Consider the following 20404-nt stretch of genomic DNA (forward strand, 5'->3'; position numbering starts at 1 on the left):
TTTTTTTTTTTTTTTTTTTTTGTCTTTCTTTGATCTTGGCTGTGTTGCCCAAGCTTTGTTGTCCTGGGCTGCAGTGATAGCGCTAGTACCTTAGCCTCAGAGGGTTGGGACTAAAGTGTGTCACTACATCTTCCTTCTTAATCCCCCTTAACCCCGCTTTAATGTGTAAAGTTGTCGATGGATAGCAGACTGAGTTGTAAAGGCACAGCACTTCATCTTGTGTAACCTGAGGAGGAAAAGCATCCATTTTCTATCCTGAGACTAGCTGTCATTATGGAAGCCTTTGCCCCCAGCATTTCCATCTCTGTGTACTTGGCAATAGGCAGATAATATTAAACTTGAAAAAATTGAGGAAGGTGTGTAATTTTAAAATTTAAGTGTTAGATTTTTGCTATATAGCAGAAGTTTCTGGGTGCTTTTCTGACCATAGTATGGATGATAAGATCCCTCTAATCCTTTTCTTTCAAGAAAATTTCCCAGCTTTGTCATACTGAGGAGTGGGGCTGCTCACTCCTGGGACTGTAAGGGAATATCAGACTATGGTAGCCCTGTTTGCTTCTGAAGACCAAATATTTCTGGTACACTTGAGAAGAAAAGATAGTTATCTGGTAAATCATTCTGTAGCACAATAATTTCTTGTGTTGTGAGTGGAGGACAAAGAAGTATTCAGAATGCGCAGGCCTTTGCTCCCTCAGTGGGTGGGGCTTGGAGGTACTTCTCTTTCTGTTAAAGTGGCAGGTGCTGGTTGTGTTGAGTTGACTAAGAATTCAGAGAAATGAAGGAAAGCGTGGAAACTCTAACTCAGACTAGATTCTTTCTTACAGAGCTGTAGAAAGGTAGGCTAGATTTTCTTGTCACTTAGAATTGGCGTCTACAGATAGAGGCAGGACACAATGTTGTTAATGATGTCATGACACTTAGAATTGGTGTCTACAGATAGAAGCAGGGCACAGTGTTGTTAATGATGTCATGACACTTAGAATTGCTGTCTACAGATAGAGGCAGGACACAATGTTGTTAATGATGTCACTTAAAGAAAACTGGCGCCATACTTCTTCCATATAAAGATGTGTAGGTGAGGATAGTCTCCCTTAGCTCAGCAGCTGCTGTGGCTGTGTAGCTGTGGGTGGTGTTTAAAGGTGCAAGCTGGTGCTTGTCCTGCTATTTCTGCAGGGCATGGGAATGCTGCCGTCATCTTGTGGGCAGACATTCGATAGCGTTTATGCTTTGTTCCTTAGGCTCCCAGTCTTTACTATAGTGTTTTATGGCTTCTTGTATTAGCAGAAAGAAGTTTCAGTTTTTCTGGTAAGGGAGATTTCAAAAATCTTTATTTCTCTTTTATATGCCCTTATAGTTATAGGAAAACAATTATATTTTTGACAACATTCATGTTTTTGGTCAGGTGTCACTGGCCCCAAACATGGTTTGTACCTAGCACCTGCAATACTGCTTACTAATAGCAAAGACGCTATTAGTAAGCAATCCTTGCATAGTATAAAATTAAGAAAGTACTGCTAACCCCCACTCCTTTTTTGAGTCTGGCCTCAAACTCATTTTCCTGCCTTGGTCTCCTCCCATCCCTTGGGAGACTACGAGAGTACATCACCCTATCCAGTTATGTTGTGTGTTCTTGAGGATGCTTTCTTGTTGCATATTTATTTAATTAAAAAATTAAATTTTCATCATTCTTTTATCAAAATAATAATAATTAAAATTTCTTCACAGTTTTTACTGGGCTTTTTATTTGTCCCCTCTGCTATTTCTGAGCTTCTACTCAGAGTGTAACAGCACTTGGTAGTTACAGCTAAAAAGATCTTGTCTTTTTGAACACATGTAGATTTGTTATAAATCTCTTACTGTAAGGTCCTTTACTTTGATAATACAGTAGAATCTGTAGGTTGTGTAGTCCAGATCTGATTATATGTGGCACTGTTTTGGGAGAGACAGGCGGAGATTATTAGAGCCTTCCGTACCAAGTAGTTTAGAATAAAGAGGTATTATTGTCTCTGTTGAAAACTTGGCAGTTGGTGAATGTTCTGTTTCATATTCTGAACCTGAAATTGCTGGGCTACATTTTCCTCTGATGACAACTTCCTCTGTTTTATCAATACCCTTATAAGGAAAATTCTTTTCCAAGTATTCAGATTTATTTTTAAAGGAATTTCTTTGTCTCACATTTCTAGCCTACATAATGTGAAATTCTGTCAGAATACCCATAGTTCTGTCTATACTGCTTTTCTTTGCTGTTGATTTCTAAGATTAATAATTATAACAATATAATTATGTTTAAAAAGAGAAAGCTACTAATTTTATATGTCAAGTGTCAACAAGTCCTTCCTTTTGAGTTTTTGCCAGTTTATAACTTCATTATTTAGAGTTCCTTAGAATTGATTATTCTTTCAGTTTGAGACATCTTTGAGATTAATATGTCTAAATTCCTGCATCTTTGCCTGTTTGTACTTCTTCACCACGTGGTGTGTATGTTTGTGAACTTACGTTTTCCTTCATATCTTCCTGACATCTGATCACAGGAGGAGGATTGATAAACTCTGTCATTAGATTCTTCAAGCAATGTCCTTTGGGGGATATATAGGGATTTGTGAACTCCTATTGAATATTTGTTGATTTAACAGTTGAGGAAATGTTACTTAATGCGTGCGTTATAACCTACAGAAGCCAGAACATTTCGTCAACCACTCCGTTGTCTCATTGTGCACTCAGTCTGTACTCAAGTATATAAAGAGCCCAGCGATAGGTGTAATGGCACTCTCCTGAACTGTCACAGCAAACCTTGTATTCACAAAGTTAGGACTTTGGACAGTTTCACCTCTACAGTTTCAGAATAATCTAATACAGCTTGGTGCACAGCATTTTAGTAGCCTGTTGTTAGACCATTTTTTAAAAACGTTCTGCTGTTTTGATTTTTGTATCTTGTGTTTAATATAAAACCATTTAAGTATAGTGATGTTTTTAGTTTCATTCCTATTCTTTTTTAAAGTAGTTTATTTCTGGATTGTGGGCATAACTCAGTGGTATAGTACTTGCCTAGTATGTACTAGACTCTGAGCCACTGGCCACTTTCAATTACCTAAATTATTTTATTCCTAGGGCTTTGGACTCCCAGGGGAAAGGGGTACTGGTTTTACTATCATACTTTTTTTTTTTTTTTTTTAAATACATATGAGTGCTCTGAATGCTGTATCCCAGAAGAGGCCATCAGATCCCATTATAGATGTTTGTGAGCCAACATGTGGTGGCTGGGAATCGAACTTTAGAAGAACAACCAGCACTCTTATATGCTGAACCATGTCTCCAGCCCCTGGGACCTCCAGAAGAACAGCCAGTGCTTTTTAAACGTTGAGCCATTTCTCCAACCCCTAACTTACTTTCTTGAAGGTGTAAGTCACGAACAATGCCACACCAGTTTGGAGTTATGATTAATAGGGTGTTGTTTATTTAAAGGGGAAAAAACTTACAGATCACCGTCACAGATAACAGCCATCTGCACAACCAGGAAGGGAGTCTAGTCTCTGGCGGAGCAGGAAGTGAAGAGAGAGCGAGCGGAGGAAGTAGCCTTTTTTTTTAAAGGGAGAGAAACCACGCCCCAATGGGCTGGTATCTCAGCAGCTATTGGTTGGAGGGGCGGGAGGACCTCCCGCAACACTTTCTTACAAGACAGAGTGTGCCTTCATGTAGTGATGAGGCGAGCAGGCCTGCTTTTCGTCCCGCCTGGCTCCTGCATGGCTGGCTTTATACCCGAAATAACAACACGGAAACTGTATTCATTTAAACCCTGCCTGGCCCATTAGTTTCAGCCTCTTATTGGCTAATTTTCACATCTTGCTTTACCCATTTCTAATAATCTGTGTAGCACCACGAGGTGGTGGCTTGCCAGGAAAGATTCAGCCTGCATCCATCTTGGAAAGGAGAACTATGGAGTCTGCCTCACTGCCTTCTTCCTCCCAGCATTCTGTTCTGTCTACTCTACCTATCTAAATCCTGCCCTAAATCCTGCCCTATCAAAAAGCCAAGGCAGTTTCTTCATTAACCAATGAAAGTAACACATAGACAGATGACCCTCCTCCATCACCTTCAAGTTTACATCAGCGTTTTGCAGTGAAGACTCATAACCTCAAATCACTTTACAATACTGACCCTTATTGTCATCTTTTATCTTTATATTTAAGTGAGTGACCTTAGATAATTTACATGACCTTTAGTGTTTGTATTTTAGCCAATAAAACCCCTTGAACAAAATAACAGATAAGGTTTTTTTTTTAGGTGTAATATTTCTGATGTTTACTGTCTTAACTGTCTCTTAGGTTAAGAAAGAGAATTTACTTTGCCTTGGGAATATTTCTAAAAGGAATTTGGGGGACAGATGGCATATACTTTAGGTTTTTATTTGCTGCATTTAATCACTGTTAACATAAAGAAGATTGTTGGGCGGTTCAGCTCTTAAGTAACTTGGGTGTTCTGAAAGGATCTTCCAGGCTAAGCTGTCCACCTTCTCTTGGGGAGGTATGACCAGAGGTCATTCTCTCCAGATAGTAGGCCAGGGACAGACTAAGGAAACGATTTCTTTCAAGTCTAACTTGGTGAGCCTGTGAGTTTAACCTGGGCTACTTACAGAAACATGGTTGAGGAGTCACCTATGGGAACATGGGTAGCTTATAGGCAACACCACCAAAGAAGAGTCTATGCCAAAATGATTACCAACCACTTAACGTATTCTTGGGGTGGAATTGGGACGTCTCATGTACCCCATTTCCTTGAGTGCCTTATTAACTCATGATTCCTTCCTTAATTGCCTAGTGAGAGCCCCCCATAGCCTAGCAAGCCCCTCCCACCCATGGAATGTTAATGAGGATCTCCTGTGGGTAATCATAGCTGCTCTGATTCGTGACTGCAATGGCCTTGTCATGCCCAGAGGAGAGAATTTTACAGCTCCTGTATATAGTCTGTTCCATTATTAACAAATAGTAGATTAAATGTTTGAAGCTGTTGTTTGTTGCTTGCCAAATACATTAATTCTTTTAAACTAATAGAGTCTGTGTAGGGGTTGAAGATTTTGTTTTTCTTTTTTTCGACATGGAAACCTACTGTAGTTTTAAAAGGTCATTGATATTTTGTTTTTACTGTCTTTACAAGGATTGGAAAGGGTAGGCGAGAAAGTAATGGCAAAGGATCACTGCTTGGAAGCTTTTTGAGAACGAGTTTGCTGAAGACTGAGTAGTTAACAGATATACGAGTTTTGACTTCTTACATCAACTTATAGTTATCAACTATTTAAAGATTTCATCTCTGTTCATTTTGAAAGTTCTCTGTGATGGGGAATAAAAAGGATTCTTCAGCTTGCCCCCTTCCCACTATTTTATTTTAAATGTGGTCTATAATACAAAAGTTTACACTTGCAGAGTGTGATAATGCAAACTTAAAGGGCTGGGAATGTAGCTCAAGGGTAGAACACTTAGCCTGTGTGTGGCTCTGCTTCCAACCTCCAGGAGCACACCACCAGCACATGCAAATCTGTCATTTATGTGTTAGATTAATTGTTGAGCTAACACCGATAACTTGGCTTTGATACTCACTTGGTAAAGATCTGTATTACCACCTCTGTGTTTTAGCTACTGTGTTAGAGTTTTAAAAGTAAATCATTCTATGCTGTCTGGGTTACTTTTCTATTATGCTAATAACATACCATGAGCAAGGCAACTTATAGGAGGAAGTGGCCTTAGAGTTGCAGAAATATTAGAGCCTATCACTGTCTTGAGGAGCAGGCAGCAGGCAGGCATGATGCTGGAGCAGCAACAGCTTCCAGCTGTGGACCAAGTATTCAAATGTCCAGTAGGGGACATCTCATTCATGCCACCTCAAGAATTTCACTAGCTTCTAGGTAGTGAAATATGTGCTTCCTGGGTTTCCAGGGTTCTGCTTTTGAACTAAAGGAAGCTGCTTTTACGTCTCAAAAAAAATCAGCCATTACTTGTTTCTAAAAAAATGTCCTTACACCAGAAATTTTGTTCTTTTTGTCCCAGTCTCCTCTCTGAAAATTCAGAAATATTAGTTGTTTTTTGTTCAGTTAGTCTTTTATTTGCTCAAGGAGAAGAATGGAACTCGCCCCCTACTCCTAGCATAGTTTTTGTTTTGTATGCTGTGCTCGACTGCCTCAGTTTTGAATAGTTTCAGACTTAAAATAGTTTTCAAGGCCGTGTTACATGATCCTAATGCAGTAATCACCACCAGGAGGTTAACCTAGTGGGGCTTTTGTAATATCTGTATTGAATTCTCCTGGAGGGAAGGACATGCTCCACTCCTACCAGTTTAGCCAGCTCTTTACATGTGTGCACTCATAGATGCTGCAAGAACCTTTTAAGACCGTTTCACTGTTTCATGAATTGTTCCCAGATTCTAGTTGACTTTTGGTCCCCTTTTACATGCCTCATTTTTTAAGTTGTAAAAGCATGGACAACAACATTATCTTAACTTTTTTAATTTTATTTATTTATTAAAAATTTCCACTTCCTCCCATTTCCCTCCCCCTTCCCTCACTCCCCCTCCCCCTCCTTCCCAGTCCAAAAAGCAGTCAGGATTCCCTGCCCCGTGGGAAGTCCAAGGTCTTCCCCCCTCCATCCAGGTCTAGGAAGGTGAGCATCCAAAGAGACTAGGCTCCCACAAAGCCAGTACATGCAGTAGGATCAAAATCTCGTGGTGACCCCCAACCATAACATTATCTTGTTGTTACTTGATAACTGTAATTTTGCTACTTGTTATGTATCATGATGTAAATATCTGATATGCAGGATATATAGATGACTTCCAATGGGGTGGCGACCCACAGGTTGGGAAGCACTTATTTTAGAGCATAATTTAAGTGTACAGTGTGAAACCTTGTAGCATCACTGTTCTAGCTGTTCTGCTTGTCATGTGTTCCCTCAACATGTCTAGTCATGCGAAGTTACATAGGAGCAGTTTGGGCAGTTCCCTGGCAGCATTCCAGGATTTCATGGGTAAGTCTGTCTTGACATTAATTAGCTGATGAAGCTGCTGAAAAACTGGACGTGATGTCTATAGGAAGTTTGCCATTACCTAGTCTTTGTGCACATTGTGTTATGGTTAGCCCACATTTATTGCCTGCTGTAGCCTATGTTCTCAGTGTGGTTAGCAGGATTTGGGAATGCCTCAGAATGTTATACCTCATACCACAGTGTGGTGGTAGACTGCCTTTAGTTCAGATTTGGAGTTAGATTTTAGAAATGACAGAAGTATAATTTCAATTTAGCTAATTAAACTGGTCTGAGGTAATGCAATGAAACACTCTTAAGAGTTGCCAGATATAATTAATGATGACTTAGTTTTTAAAGTATAAAAGTTATCTTTTGGAATGACCTAAATTTTTTTCATTTGTTCTGGATTCAGATACAAATGAGCTTTTACTGTGATTTGCTTTATTTTAAATGTGTAAAGGGCTTAAAATCATATGTATAAATCTAATACTCCGTCTAAAACTGTTGTTTTTTTGGCTATTAGAACTTGACAGTGTTTTTCCTGGAGACCAGCAGCTTGTCCCTCTGGCATGCTGCTTCTGCCCACCACAACGGCAGCATGGCTGATCCGACATCATTGTTTCCTAATAGGAATGTCACCTCTGCAGAAGGAAATGGGTTAGAGTAGTCATCGGCCCTTACACAGAGAAATGGACCATTCTGTAGATTTTATTTCTTACAGTCAGGCTTGGTTTAAGCTGTTGATCTTTTAATCTCTTCAGAGGATTCTTAATTGCTCTCTGGATCATATTAACAACAGAAGCGATAAGCGCATTTATTCCTCACAGCAATTATCATTATTGTTATTATTCAGGAACCTTTGGACTTGTTCTTATCTTTTTCCCTTCATTTTTCTCATAATGGAAAATTTCAGGCATAAGGAAAGCAGAATAGTTAGCGATGAACCAGCCAGCTGTCCATATTTGGCTCATCCAGAATGTTTGCACAGCTAAGGGAAGAGTTCTCTTTTAATGTTTCTTTACTGTTAAGACTATTTGGGATTAGAAGAAACAGAACAGTAGGCCTTTTTTTTTTACTCTTACACATATCAGATAGCGTTTAGAAATGTAAACTTGTAAATGAGATTTAAGAAGAAATATTTTAAAGTGTATTTTTTTTTTTTTTTTTTTGGTCAAACCCTCACTCCCAGATTGACTGGTAACAGGTACGGGAGAGGGCAGGGTTATAAATTTAAAATGGAGAAGACTGAATTCTTTGTATGCTTTATTGTCAGCTCATTGAAATTTGAATCCCACATGATCTAGCGTGTAGCCACTAGCCAGATGTGTGGATATAGCATTTACAGTATGGCTTCTGAATTGACCTGTGCAAAATACAGAGTAAGAGACCTAGAATGGAAATAAAAATACCTTAAAACCTAATTAACAAGCTTAATATTTATTATATTGAGAGAAAACATTTGGCTAGATCAGATTAAGTATATAATGTTTTTTTTTATTTACTTATTATGTATACAGTGTTCTGTCTGCGTGTATGCCTGCAGGCCAGAAGAGGGCACCAGATCTCATTACAGATGGTTGTGAGCCACCATGTGGTTGCTGGGAACTGAACTCAGGACCTTTGGAAGAGCAGGCAATGCTCTTAACCGCTGAGCCATCTCTCCAGCCTAGTATATAGTGTTTTATCTGCTCATTTTTACTTTTTAAAATGTGGTTACCAGAAAGTTGGGAATCGGAAGATGAGCACGGAGGTACACATTTAAAATCACAGCAGTTTGAGGCCAGGGGTGGGTGGGCTACATAGTTGAGAGATTGTTCCAGAATACCAAATAAAAAATTAGAGAAGTTGAGATTGCCACTCAGTTGGCTCATGCTTGTGAATTGTTTTTCTTTTGGATAGCATTATTTTATATCTGATTCTGTTGTTAAAAACTACAACAGATGAGAACAGGGAGACTGAAGGAATTAAGAGGGAAAATATGAACACAATATTTAGCACATCTTAATTACCCTGACTAACTTGAAGTAAACATGACTTGTTATGTCTTGTGAGGTTCTTTCCTTTCCCTTACTTCCCCAAAATTCCTTTAGCCTTTCTTAAAATAAAAAGAACTTTTTCTTGTTCTTTGGCAATTTCATACGTATGTACAGTGTATCTTGACTGTGTTCATGCCCAGCTTTCCCCTCTCAATCCCCTACACATATCTCAGCATGTTCTCCTCTACCTGCATGTCCTCTTTTTAAAAATCCCATGAGTCCCTTAGTGCTGCCTGCTGGAGTGTTGATTGACCTTGTTGCCTTCCTCTTGTACAGATAAGCATAGCTCTTAGCTTCCTAGAGTAAGAGGTGTGGGGGGTGGGGGGCATAGTTGGAAGGAGTGTTCCAGAGAACAAACCCATCAAAGCTAGCTGTGGCTTTCCAGGAACTTGAATTTCTGACTGTTAGCCTCCTAAAGATCTGAAGATTTTATTTATTGTTACTGTTTCACCAGCTGTTGCTTTCTAAATATAACAACCAAATCCTCCCGCTTTTAAAACATGTGATTTCTTGGCATTTTTTACTCCTAAGACCTTTGCCGGTACTTAAAGCATGTCTGACAGATCTGATCTGTTTTGTTGAGGATCCCTGCACCAACATTTCTGATACCCATAAAACATCGAAGACTTGTCATGGTGGTTTTGGTTGCTGGTTTTTGCCTGGCTTTGTGGGGGAATACTGGCTTTGTTATTGTTGTTGTTTTGGTTTCCTATTGTTGTTTTTGGGAGAAAAAAGTATGATCTGGCAATGAAGTAGAGATATCATGTGAAGTACATTGCTGAAGTTTCTAAATATAAAAAAGATGAAATAATTTTAGTTTGCAGCTGGTCCCAGAGCATTTGGATAGGAGATTATATTTTTAATTTTTATTGACCAGTGTCACAGAGATGGAACACATTTTGGTAGCCATAATTCTGTATGTAAAATTAGGTAACTTTAGCATAGAGTGGACGGTAACTAATAAGGGCTCCTAAAATATAGCTTCGCTACATCGTTCTCCTTAGTGGACTTTCCAAGCATTGTTTCTGTAGTTGCTGTTCTCCTCGCACTTAGTGCCTGTGCAGTGAAGCCTGGTGCCGTTTCTGAGTTCCTGTGTGAGTGTCTCCGTGTTAGCCAAAGCATCTCTGGAATCTGTCAAATGAGAACACCAAGTTCATTCTTGACCATGTGACTTTAACACACATTAATTCTTCTCTTCTAGAAATACCTATCTTTTGTCAAAATTCTAATATTTCAAGATGAATTCCAGCTACTGCTTGCTGAAGGTTTTCCCTCTTCTCACTGTTGTAATATGTGCGGTGGGCTGCTTCCCACCGCCTGGCTAGCTTTACCCGAAATAATTACACGGAAACTGTATTCTTTTAAACACTGCTTGGCCCATTAGTTCCAGCCTCTTATTGGCTAGCTCTTACATATTGATCTAACCCATTTCTAATAATCTGTGTAGCCCACAAGGTGGCTTACCAGGGAAGATCTTAACCTGCGTCTTTCTGGAGTGGGAGAATCATGGCGACTCTCTGACTCGGCTTCTTTTCCCAGCATTCTGTTCTGTTTACTCTACCCACCTAGGGTTGGCCTATAAAATGGGCCAAGGCAGTCTCTTTATTAATTAACCAATGAAAGCAACAGATTAGAAAGAAATCATTCCCACATCATCTCACTTCCTTGACTAGGCTTGCTTTACTGTAGTGGGAGAAACCTTGTTCTCCTTTACCTTAGTATTCATCATGCCTCTGGTAATGATTTTGATAAATTAGCTGTATTTAATAAAATTTGGTTTAGAGAGATATGGGTAGAAAAGTCACAGTAGACCCCATCAAACTGGCAAAGTACTCCCTTTGTGTACTTTAGCCTAGTAAAAGTAAATAGGACTGAAGTTAGGAAGTACTGGCTACCAAGACATCATAGGCCTATATTAGTTTTATCCTTTAACAGTATGCTTATTTTGGTGTTTTATTTCCACATACTCTTTTATACTTATGTGCTTATTTTTATTTTATAAAGCTACATTTTAATGATTAATTTTATCTTTCATACTTAGGTATTAAAGCATTTTAGTAAAATAAATTTTAACCAGTAGGAACTAACATTCAAAGCACCTACTGTACATTTAACACTGTTACATATTTAATATTATTTTAATCAGTGTCATTCACTTGTTACCCAGTGAGTGGTAGAGAATCTGAACCCAGTCTGTTTCTGTCACTATTTATTTGCTGTCACCTGAGATTTAAATAAAAAGAGAGAGTGGAGGACTTGAAAAATGGTAGTTATTAAATAGAAGATGTGGAATTATTTGAGCTAAAAGTAAGTTTTAATTGTTGCTTTTAATTTTTTTTAATTTTGGTTTTATTTTTAGTTTATTATCCAGATCCATACCTAGTCATCCAGTTTTTTTAAAAAATATTATTTTTATTTTATGTGTACAAATTTTTTGCCTGTGTGTAAGTACATGCTTCATGTGCGTGCCTGGTGCATACAGAGCCCATAAGAAGGTATAAAGGTCCCTGGGATGGGAGTTACAGAGGGTTGTGACCTGCTTTATTGGTGCTGGGATTAGGAAGCCAGTGTTTTTAACCACCAAGCCATCTCTCTCTTGCAAGGAGGGCTGCTTGTTTGTTCCCAGCCGCTTAGCCCCAAAATAATCACACAGAAACTGTATTGATTAAATCACTGCTTGGCCCATTAGCTTTACCTTCTTATTGGCTAACTCTTATGTATTAATTTAACCCATTTCTATTAATCTGTGTATTGCCACGTGGCTGTGGCTTACCCGCTAAAGTCCCAGCATCTCTCTCCAGTGGGGCTGCATGGTGTCTTTTTCACTTTGCTCTTCTTTCTCCCATCATTCAGTTTAGTTTTCTCCGCTTAGCTCTCTTCTACCTTATCAGGCCAAGCCAGTTTTTTTTATTAATTAATAAAAGCAACACATAGACAGAAAGACCTCCCACACCATCTCTCCATCCTTCAATAATTCATCATTCATTTTCTTAATTAAAAATTTTATTTTTATTTTGTGCATAGGGTAGCTGGTGTATGTGGGTATATATAGAGGCCAGGAGTCAGTCTCAGATGTCATTCTCAGGTTTATCTGCCATAGTTTTTGAGACAGGGACCCTTAGGAGCTCACTGAGTAGACTAGGCTACCCGGCAAGAAAGCCTTAAGAATCGTCTTGTTCTACCTTCCTAGCACCAGGTTTGTGAGCCTGTGCCACCCTACTGAGCTTTTACCTGGTTTCTGGGCAGAGCAAGCAGGTCCTTGTGATTATGTCACTTTACTGACAGTCATCACCCCAGCCCTCAGCCATCTTGCATTTAATCTGTTTCTTCAGTCAGTTGAACAACAGATATGATACAGGGTGGTAGAGCTCAAAGAAAAGAATTGGTAGATCCTTTAATATTTTTGAAGTAAAAATATAAATTTTATTTTACAACATTCAGGACTAGTCATCTCATTTGTACTTTCAGACCAGCAAATTCATTTTAATAGGGTGGATAACTTTGTAGTTAGCAAATCAGTGTAATTTATTAAATGTATAAAATACAAGATAATTGATTTAAGATAGCAATAGTCATAAAGTCAAACCAGACTTGTTTTAGTGTACCATAAGCTTATAAGGAAGTTTGATAAAAGCGAATATTTAGTTCTTTGTAGGATGCTCACTGATGATATGATGGATATCTCTTCTAGAGAACACGGTTTACTGTTTCATATATGTCTTTTAGATGAGATAATAGTGTATTTTCCTGAAGACATGAGTGGAAATACTGCCATAGAAACTAACCAGAAAGCCAGGCATGCCAGCGCATTTCTATAATTCTAGCAATTTGGAGGCTGAGGCAGGACGCTGGAGGCTTCCAGACCCTTTGGCTGTATAACAGGAGACTCTGACCAAACAGATGTACAAACACCCCAATCACAACTTAGACTAGAACTTACAGGTTCTCCCTCTCTGTCTATGGGGTGTGTGTGGATGTGGGGTGGTGAGGTGTGTGGGTGGGGGGTTGTATATGAGTACACATTTGGAAAAATCAGGTCAGTATCATCAGAGATGTTTTCCTCAGTCACTTTTGAGACAGTGTCTCTCATTGAGCTGGAGCCTCACTCATAGGTTAGGCTGGCCATAGAGCGCCCGGATCCTTCTGTCTCTGCCTCTCCAGCACTGGGATTATTAACCCGTTCCTGGCTTATTGTATAGGTGCTAGGGAACACCTCAGGTGTTTAAACTTGTGTGACAGGTGTTTTATTGACAGAGCCTCCTCTGGACCTAGCACTTAAAGACTTGTAAGTTGTGTGGTTTTTTTTTTTTTTCTCATAAAGTTAGTAGAAGAAATTGGGTTGACTCAGTGTTGAAATAAGAGCGGCGGGGCTGCGTCCCCAACACCCCGGCCGCTTGGCTAGCTTATGCCCGAAATAACAACACACAAACTGTATTCATTTAAGAACTGCTTGGCCCATGAACTCTAGCCCTTACAGGCTAATTCTCGCACCTGGACTAGCCCATTTCTAATGATGTGTGTAAGCACCCCAAGGTGTGCTTACCGGGAAGAGTCTAGCCTACGTCCATCGTGGGTCTCAGCTTCATGTGTCTGCCTCAGGGCGCAGAGCTATCGGCGTCTACCCAGGAGAGCTGAGCATGGCGTCCCTGCCCCAGCAGAGCTGTCGGGTCTCTCCGGGAGCAGAGCAGAGTCTGACCTCACTTCCTCTTCCGCCCAGAATTCTATCCTGTTTATTCCGCCCACCTATCTTTTAACCTATCAGGGCCAGCAGTTTCTTTATTGCTCAGCCAATGAAATCAACAGATTGATATGACACTCCCACATCAGACTCAGGATCTTTGAAATCTATTAATCTTGAAAAATATGAAACCAGGGTGTGGAGGGGGGAAGAAGGAACCAGTGAAATAAACAGAAATGAAAAACAACTTTACTATAAAAAGTAGAATCAGATTTTTCTGAATAAGCTTGGTGGAATTTCAGTGGTTGTTTAAGAATACTGAATATTAGTTAAAAAGAAATGGAAAGAGCATAGGAACTGAGGAAAGCAAGAGAGGAGTTGGAGGCCATTTTTAGTTCATCTGAGTTACAGTCTGGAATCCATTTCAACAAGGTAAAGTTAAGAATTAACAATAGGAGGAGGATGCCATTGCAGATCATAAGCAAATAATATGGCAATAAAATAAGAACACCTGGTTAACGGTGGATGTGCAGAATCATTTCATTTGTATACACTCTTCCTGAGATGTTCTGTTAAAGCACAAGGGAAACTCCTGGGGGTGTTGGAGGAAATTCTTGAAATGTGTGATGGAACATAGGATGCATGAAACCCTGGATTCCAGCTCCAGTATGGGGTAGAACAAGAGTCAGATAATCTCCTTAATTAAGATAGGGACATAATGGGGCTGGATAGTTGGCTAGCAGTTAATTACATTTGCTTCTCTTCTAAAGGACCCAAGTTCGGTTCCGAGCACCCGCACCAGCAAGTTAATGGTCTGTAACTCCACCTCCAGGAGATCTGACACCTTTGTTCCCCTTGAGTACCTACACTAATGTGTACATGCCCACATGCAGACACAAACACCTACACATAATTAAAAATAATGAAAATAAATCTTAGCAAGATGAGGGCATAGGACAGAGTACTTACATAGGACAGAGTTTTAAGTGAGGTCCCGTAAGGCACCTTTTCAGTTTAGACATCTAGTAAGGGAAAGATTCTTCACGTCAAAATTAAGAGTAGTAAAATTATAGACCAAGAATTCTTTCTCTATCTCTGACTTTGGAAAGGGATTGTGTCTTGCCATGAATTTAAATTTTTAGGGATGGGGCACAGCCTTTGTGGTTTAAGTAGTAACACTGTAGGAGTGAGAGCAAGTGTGTTGTGTAAATAAGCTTTCCTGTCTGTTTTTAGGGGGTTGTCTTGAGAGCTCTGCACAGATAATTTCTAGCAATCCTCACAATCCTATTTTAGTAGAATTATGGTCACAAAAAAAGGTGTGTTTGAGCTGGAAATGGTGCCATGTCCCTGTCATCCCAGCACTAGAGGGCTTTGAAACAGGATCAGAATTTTTTTTTTTTTTTTTTTTTGGTTTTTCGAGACAGGGTTTCTCTGTGGTTTTGGAGCCTGTCCTGGAACTAGCTCTTGTAGACCAGGCTGGTCTCGAACTCACAGAGATCCGCCTGCCTCTGCCTCCCGAGTGCTGGGATTAAAGGCGTGCGCCACCACCGCCTGGCCCAGGATCAGAATTTTGAAACAGGAAAATCTTGATTGAGTTAGTGACCATTCTGGACCATATTGTGATATCCTATCTCAGAAAAAGAACACTAAAATAAATAAAATGTGAATTCTAACCCTTTGTGTATTACAAACTACTAAGAGCCTAGGTAAACTATTAAGAGCTGGAGAGTGAAAAGGAAGACTTTTATAGATATAACGATAGCAGCCACAGTAGTTATTTCTTTTCCCTTTAATCACAGTTATAGTCTTCCTACATGTGACTCCTTTATACCCTCTAGTCCTCTCATATAAGCAGTTTTTTTTTCTTTTTTAATGAACAGCACACATTTTGTAGTAGGAGAAACTAAAGGTTTAAAAGTAAACACTTTTAAGCATTGAGGTTAAGAGTACACATTTTAAAAGCCAGGCATACAAACAGGGTAGTTTCTCTTGTGTTTCCTTCTTTGTGATAAAAGTGTTCATTTCATCATATCCTCAGTTTAAAAGTCACTTCCATTTCCTGCACTGTCTGCTAGAGCACACATCATGTGAGACACAGGAAGAAGTAGCTGGCTCCTTTACCTTCACACACCTTTTGATCTTATACCTAATGTAGAAAGGTGGCTCAGTACTTGAAAAGCACTTGTTGCTCTTGTAGAAAACCAGAGTTCAGTTCCTCACATTGGGCAGGTTACAGCTACCAGTGACTCCTGTTCTAGAGTATCCTACACCCTCTTCTGGTCTCCATGGTCACATGCATGCATGTGCTCAAACATACATGCTCGCACACACACATAGACACAGACATATTTGAAAAATAACACACAAATATGATCTAAGAATGAGCTATTGAAAGAAAATGTAAATAATCCTAAAAGTTTAAACTTTTTTTTTTTTTCAAATTAAATGTAACTTCAGTAAGTGTTTCATGAAGGGCATGGAATAATGTTAGGTTTTGATCTTCAAAAAATGTTGTTTACTGTTACATGCAATTGTCTAATAATCCCATTATATCTGATAGAGATAAGCATTAATTTCTTTCATTAGATATATATCAAATATTATTGAAACTTGCAAGTGATAGTTCAAGGACACAGCAGAGTTTTGTTTGATCAATTTCCAAGTGCTAGACTTCTTTGATGAAAGTTCAGCAAATGTGTGTGAACTTTCAGAGAAGATAAAATACTCCGCCCCTTTACTGTTCCTGTCTCAGGTATCCTGTGTCAGCCTGAGTTGTTATGTAGTCCGAGGAGAACCTTGAACTTCTCATCCTCCTGTTTCCACCACCTCCCTTTTTTAACTTCCCTCCCTCCTTCCCTCGTTCCTTCCTTCATAAGGACCTTAGGAGTGATTTACTGAGACAGCTTACTCTTTTATCAAACTTTTGCTGGTGGTTATTATTTAAATAATAAACTTAGAAGCATTAACTTTCTTTACAAGTGATGTGACTTTAATGAATCTTAGTTTCCTTAGAAAAAAGCCAGACTCTGAAGGATGAAATAAAACATTGTAAAGCAAAATAGTGTGTTATTTGCTTTATAATCTGAGAAAAATATGGAGATATAAGTTAATGATAATTTATGTTTAATTTTGATAGTCATTCAATGCAAGAGTTTCATATAAATCTAAACTTACACAAAAAGTTTTAAGAGAAGAATAATAAGAAATTAGGAAAAGAGGCAAACATGAGCTTAAGATGAGTGTTTGAAAATATTCTCATAGAATCACTTTGTGTTTTGTGATGCATTTTCTCAGCAGGAGTTTTCATTTTGCACACATTGACAGGATATAAGTACTGACCTAACCCTCCTTTCCACCATAAACTGAAGGTCATGAATACCGATGGCACTGGGAGGCGAGTGCTAGTGGAAGACAAAATCCCTCACATATTCGGGTTCACCCTGCTGGGCGACTATGTTTACTGGACTGACTGGCAGCGGCGGAGCATCGAAAGAGTACACAAACGAAGTGCAGAAAGGGAGGTCATCATAGACCAGCTGCCCGACCTCATGGGACTGAAGGCCACAAGTGTTCACAGAGTCATTGGTGAGTCATTCCAGAATCTCTTAGTAATGGAAACCGGATCTAGAAAAGATGAAGAGAAGCAGGCAGCAGCTTGAAAAGCATAGAGGTGAATTGTTGATGTTTGAAGCGATCGTCTTTACTGTGTCTGCCTCGTCTTCTGACCTCACAGTGTACTGTTATGTACCCACCCATAGGTTGTCATTGTGTTGGTTGTGTGAACGTGTGTGTTTTTCTGTGCCTTTTGTCACATACTTTTCTTTTAGGTTCCAACCCCTGTGCTGAGGCAAATGGAGGATGTAGCCATCTTTGCCTCTATAGGCCTCAGGGACTTCGATGTGCCTGTCCCATTGGCTTTGAGCTCATCAGTGACATGAAGACCTGCATTGTTCCCGAGGCTTTCCTTCTGTTTTCGCGGAGAGCAGATATCAGACGCATATCTTTGGAAACAAACAATAATAATGTGGCCATTCCTCTCACTGGTGTCAAAGAAGCTTCTGCTTTGGATTTTGATGTCACCGACAACAGAATTTACTGGACTGATATATCGCTGAAGGTTAGCAAAGAAGTTTGGAGTGCTAATGCTGGGGCTGAAAGTGAGAACTTGATGGCAGTGTCATTGAATCAGAGTGACATGCAGCTGCAGCAGCTTATACCGGCTGACTGTGAACTATAGCATCCGTCTGCTCTGTTTTTCCTAGAATTAATATGAGACGCTTATTGAGCCTGGCTATGAAATCTGGAGGATAGTCTTTCTTTATTCTAGATTGTGGCTTTATTTCAGATAACTTTTGTATACTTGTAATTTGTAAAGAACATGAAATGTTGGAACGAGACAGTTGGTTTCTAATGAATGGTACTTAAGAAAATCTACTAATTCAGTGAGGGGTGGGGGGAGTGACTAAACCTTGGCTTAGCTGGGTGAAGCACTATCTTGCATGACTCTTGTATTAATGAGAATATCTGCAGATACACACCACTTATATAACACTTGGCCTAGACTTTGTCAGGAGCTAACATCTGTTATTAGCTTTTAAAACTCATAGGGTTCAAAACCTTGATGATACAGGAATTGGTTGTTTTATGAGCTTAGAGGTGGCAGAGATCTGAATTGACACCGACTTAGCATCCTCTCAGGTATCTTTAGAAAACTGACTACCAGTAAGCTTATAGCATTCTGGTCCCTTCTTGTTCTAGAAATTTCCTAAAAAAACTCATTTTGGATAGATGACTCCATGGCTTAGAATGTGTGCTCTGTAAGCATGATGGCCTGAGTTCAAATCCCTAGCCCCTGTGTAAAAACCAGTGCGTGGCTTTGCGTGTCTGGAACCCCATTGTTAATGAGTAGAGACTAGCAGATTCCCAGAGCTTGCTAGTCTAGCTCAAACAGTAAGCTTCTGGTTCAAACAGAGACCCTGTCTTAAAGGAATATAGTGAAAAGCAGTGGAAGAAGACCCCAGTGTTCTGTGCCTCTGCATTCCATCATACATAGAACACTGGATAAAAACAACCACGTATCTCATTCATTGCCTTAATAAAAGAAACAAAATTGATTCTTCACCTTTTCAGAATTTTCCCCCAAAGTGGCTATAATACAGTTGGATTTATTAAAAACTGTCACTTCTGCATCTTTGTAACACTAATTAAATCCAGATTTTTGGATATTGTTTTAACCTTAAGCCATGTGTCTTAGTTGGGTATTTGATTTTTGCAGACTATTAGCAGAGCCTTTATGAATGGCAGTGCACTGGAACATGTGGTAGAGTTTGGCTTAGATTATCCAGAAGGCATGGCAGTGGACTGGCTTGGGAAGAACTTGTACTGGGCAGACACAGGAACAAATCGCATCGAGGTATCAAAGTTGGATGGACAGCACCGACAGGTTTTGGTATGGAAAGACCTTGACAGTCCCCGAGCTCTGGCATTGGATCCTGCTGAAGGGTAAATAGCTTTATGTATGTATTCTTTGTAGCTTTATCACACAGTGGTTATGGACTATATCCTTGATTTCTTAATGTTTATTAATAATCTAACAACTAAATGATAGGAAAGATTTATCTTAAAACCAGTTATTGCTGGGCATAGTGCCTCATGCTTGTAAGACTAGCAGCACCTGGCATGCTGAGGCAGAAACATTGCTGGAAGTTCAAGACTAGCCTCAGCTACATTGTGAGTTCTACACCAGCTTGGGCTATAGGTTCTGACTCTCTCAAAAACAAGCAAACAAAAACCTAGGACATTCATATTTTGTCGCTTTGTAATAATTCATTGCTATAATTTACTGCATCATTACGACATTGAATGAAGAAAGTGAAATAGATTTCACAATAAAGTATTAACTGATCAATATTGATATCATCACTCTACATTTAGTTACTCTCTCCAATTCCTCCAGTAAGTGGATTCCAGATCTCTTGGAAACACATCAAAACAGTGAGAAACAACTAATGCGGGTCCCCCACTCCCACTCTGTTTTTGCTTTCCGCAGTTCTAGTTACCCGTGGTCTAGAATAGAAATATTGAATAAAACTTTCAAGACATGAGAAGATCACAAGTTTTAAATTGCATTTATTTATTTATTTATTTATGCGTTTATTTATTTATTTATTTATAGTTTTTCGAGGCAGGGTTTCTCTGTAGCTTTGGAGCCTGTCCTGGCACTAGCTCTTGTAGACCAGGCTGGCCTCGAACTCACAGAGATCCACCTGCCTCTGCCTCCCGAGTGCTGGGATTAAAGGTGTGCGCCACCACCGCCCGGCTTAAATTGCTTTTATTATGCTGTGTATTTTTCTGGTTTTTTATTAGTTGTTAATTTTTTGGAAACAAAATTATACATTAAACTTTGTATAAGTGGGTATAGAAATTAACATTGTTTATGTTACTGTTACTGTAACAGGTTACTGTTGTAGTTTCAGATATACAGTATGGGGGATGTATTAGAATATATCCCTCACAGGTGGGGGTTACTATGTATTTTTAGAAAGTACAGTTCATTTTATCTGTGTATGTCTGTGTGTGTCTGTATTTGTATAAATGTTGTTTGTAATTCAGCCCAAGTCCTTGCCCCTGAAAGTTGCATTTTAGGATACCCATTAATTTAAAGTGGGCCAGCTAGTATAATC

General features: G+C 39.3%; 1 protein-coding gene across 1 annotated transcript in view; it reads left to right on the plus strand.

Moving 5' to 3' along the window:
* The window catches only part of Lrp6 (LDL receptor related protein 6), a 117632-nt gene that overhangs the window by 59914 nt on the left and 37314 nt on the right, over positions 1-20404 (plus strand). Inside the window, exons 7-9 of the mRNA XM_050123234.1 lie at positions 17062-17306; positions 17549-17838; positions 18997-19223. Coding sequence (XP_049979191.1) covers positions 17062-17306; positions 17549-17838; positions 18997-19223 — 762 coding nt within the window. The remainder of the gene's footprint in view (positions 1-17061; positions 17307-17548; positions 17839-18996; positions 19224-20404) is intronic.

The sequence above is a fragment of the Alexandromys fortis genome, unplaced genomic scaffold (genome assembly GCF_014885135.2).
Source record: "Alexandromys fortis isolate MF-2015 unplaced genomic scaffold, M_Fortis_MF-2015_v1.1 scaffold_223, whole genome shotgun sequence".
In the NCBI taxonomy this organism is placed as follows: domain Eukaryota; kingdom Metazoa; phylum Chordata; class Mammalia; order Rodentia; family Cricetidae; genus Alexandromys; species Alexandromys fortis.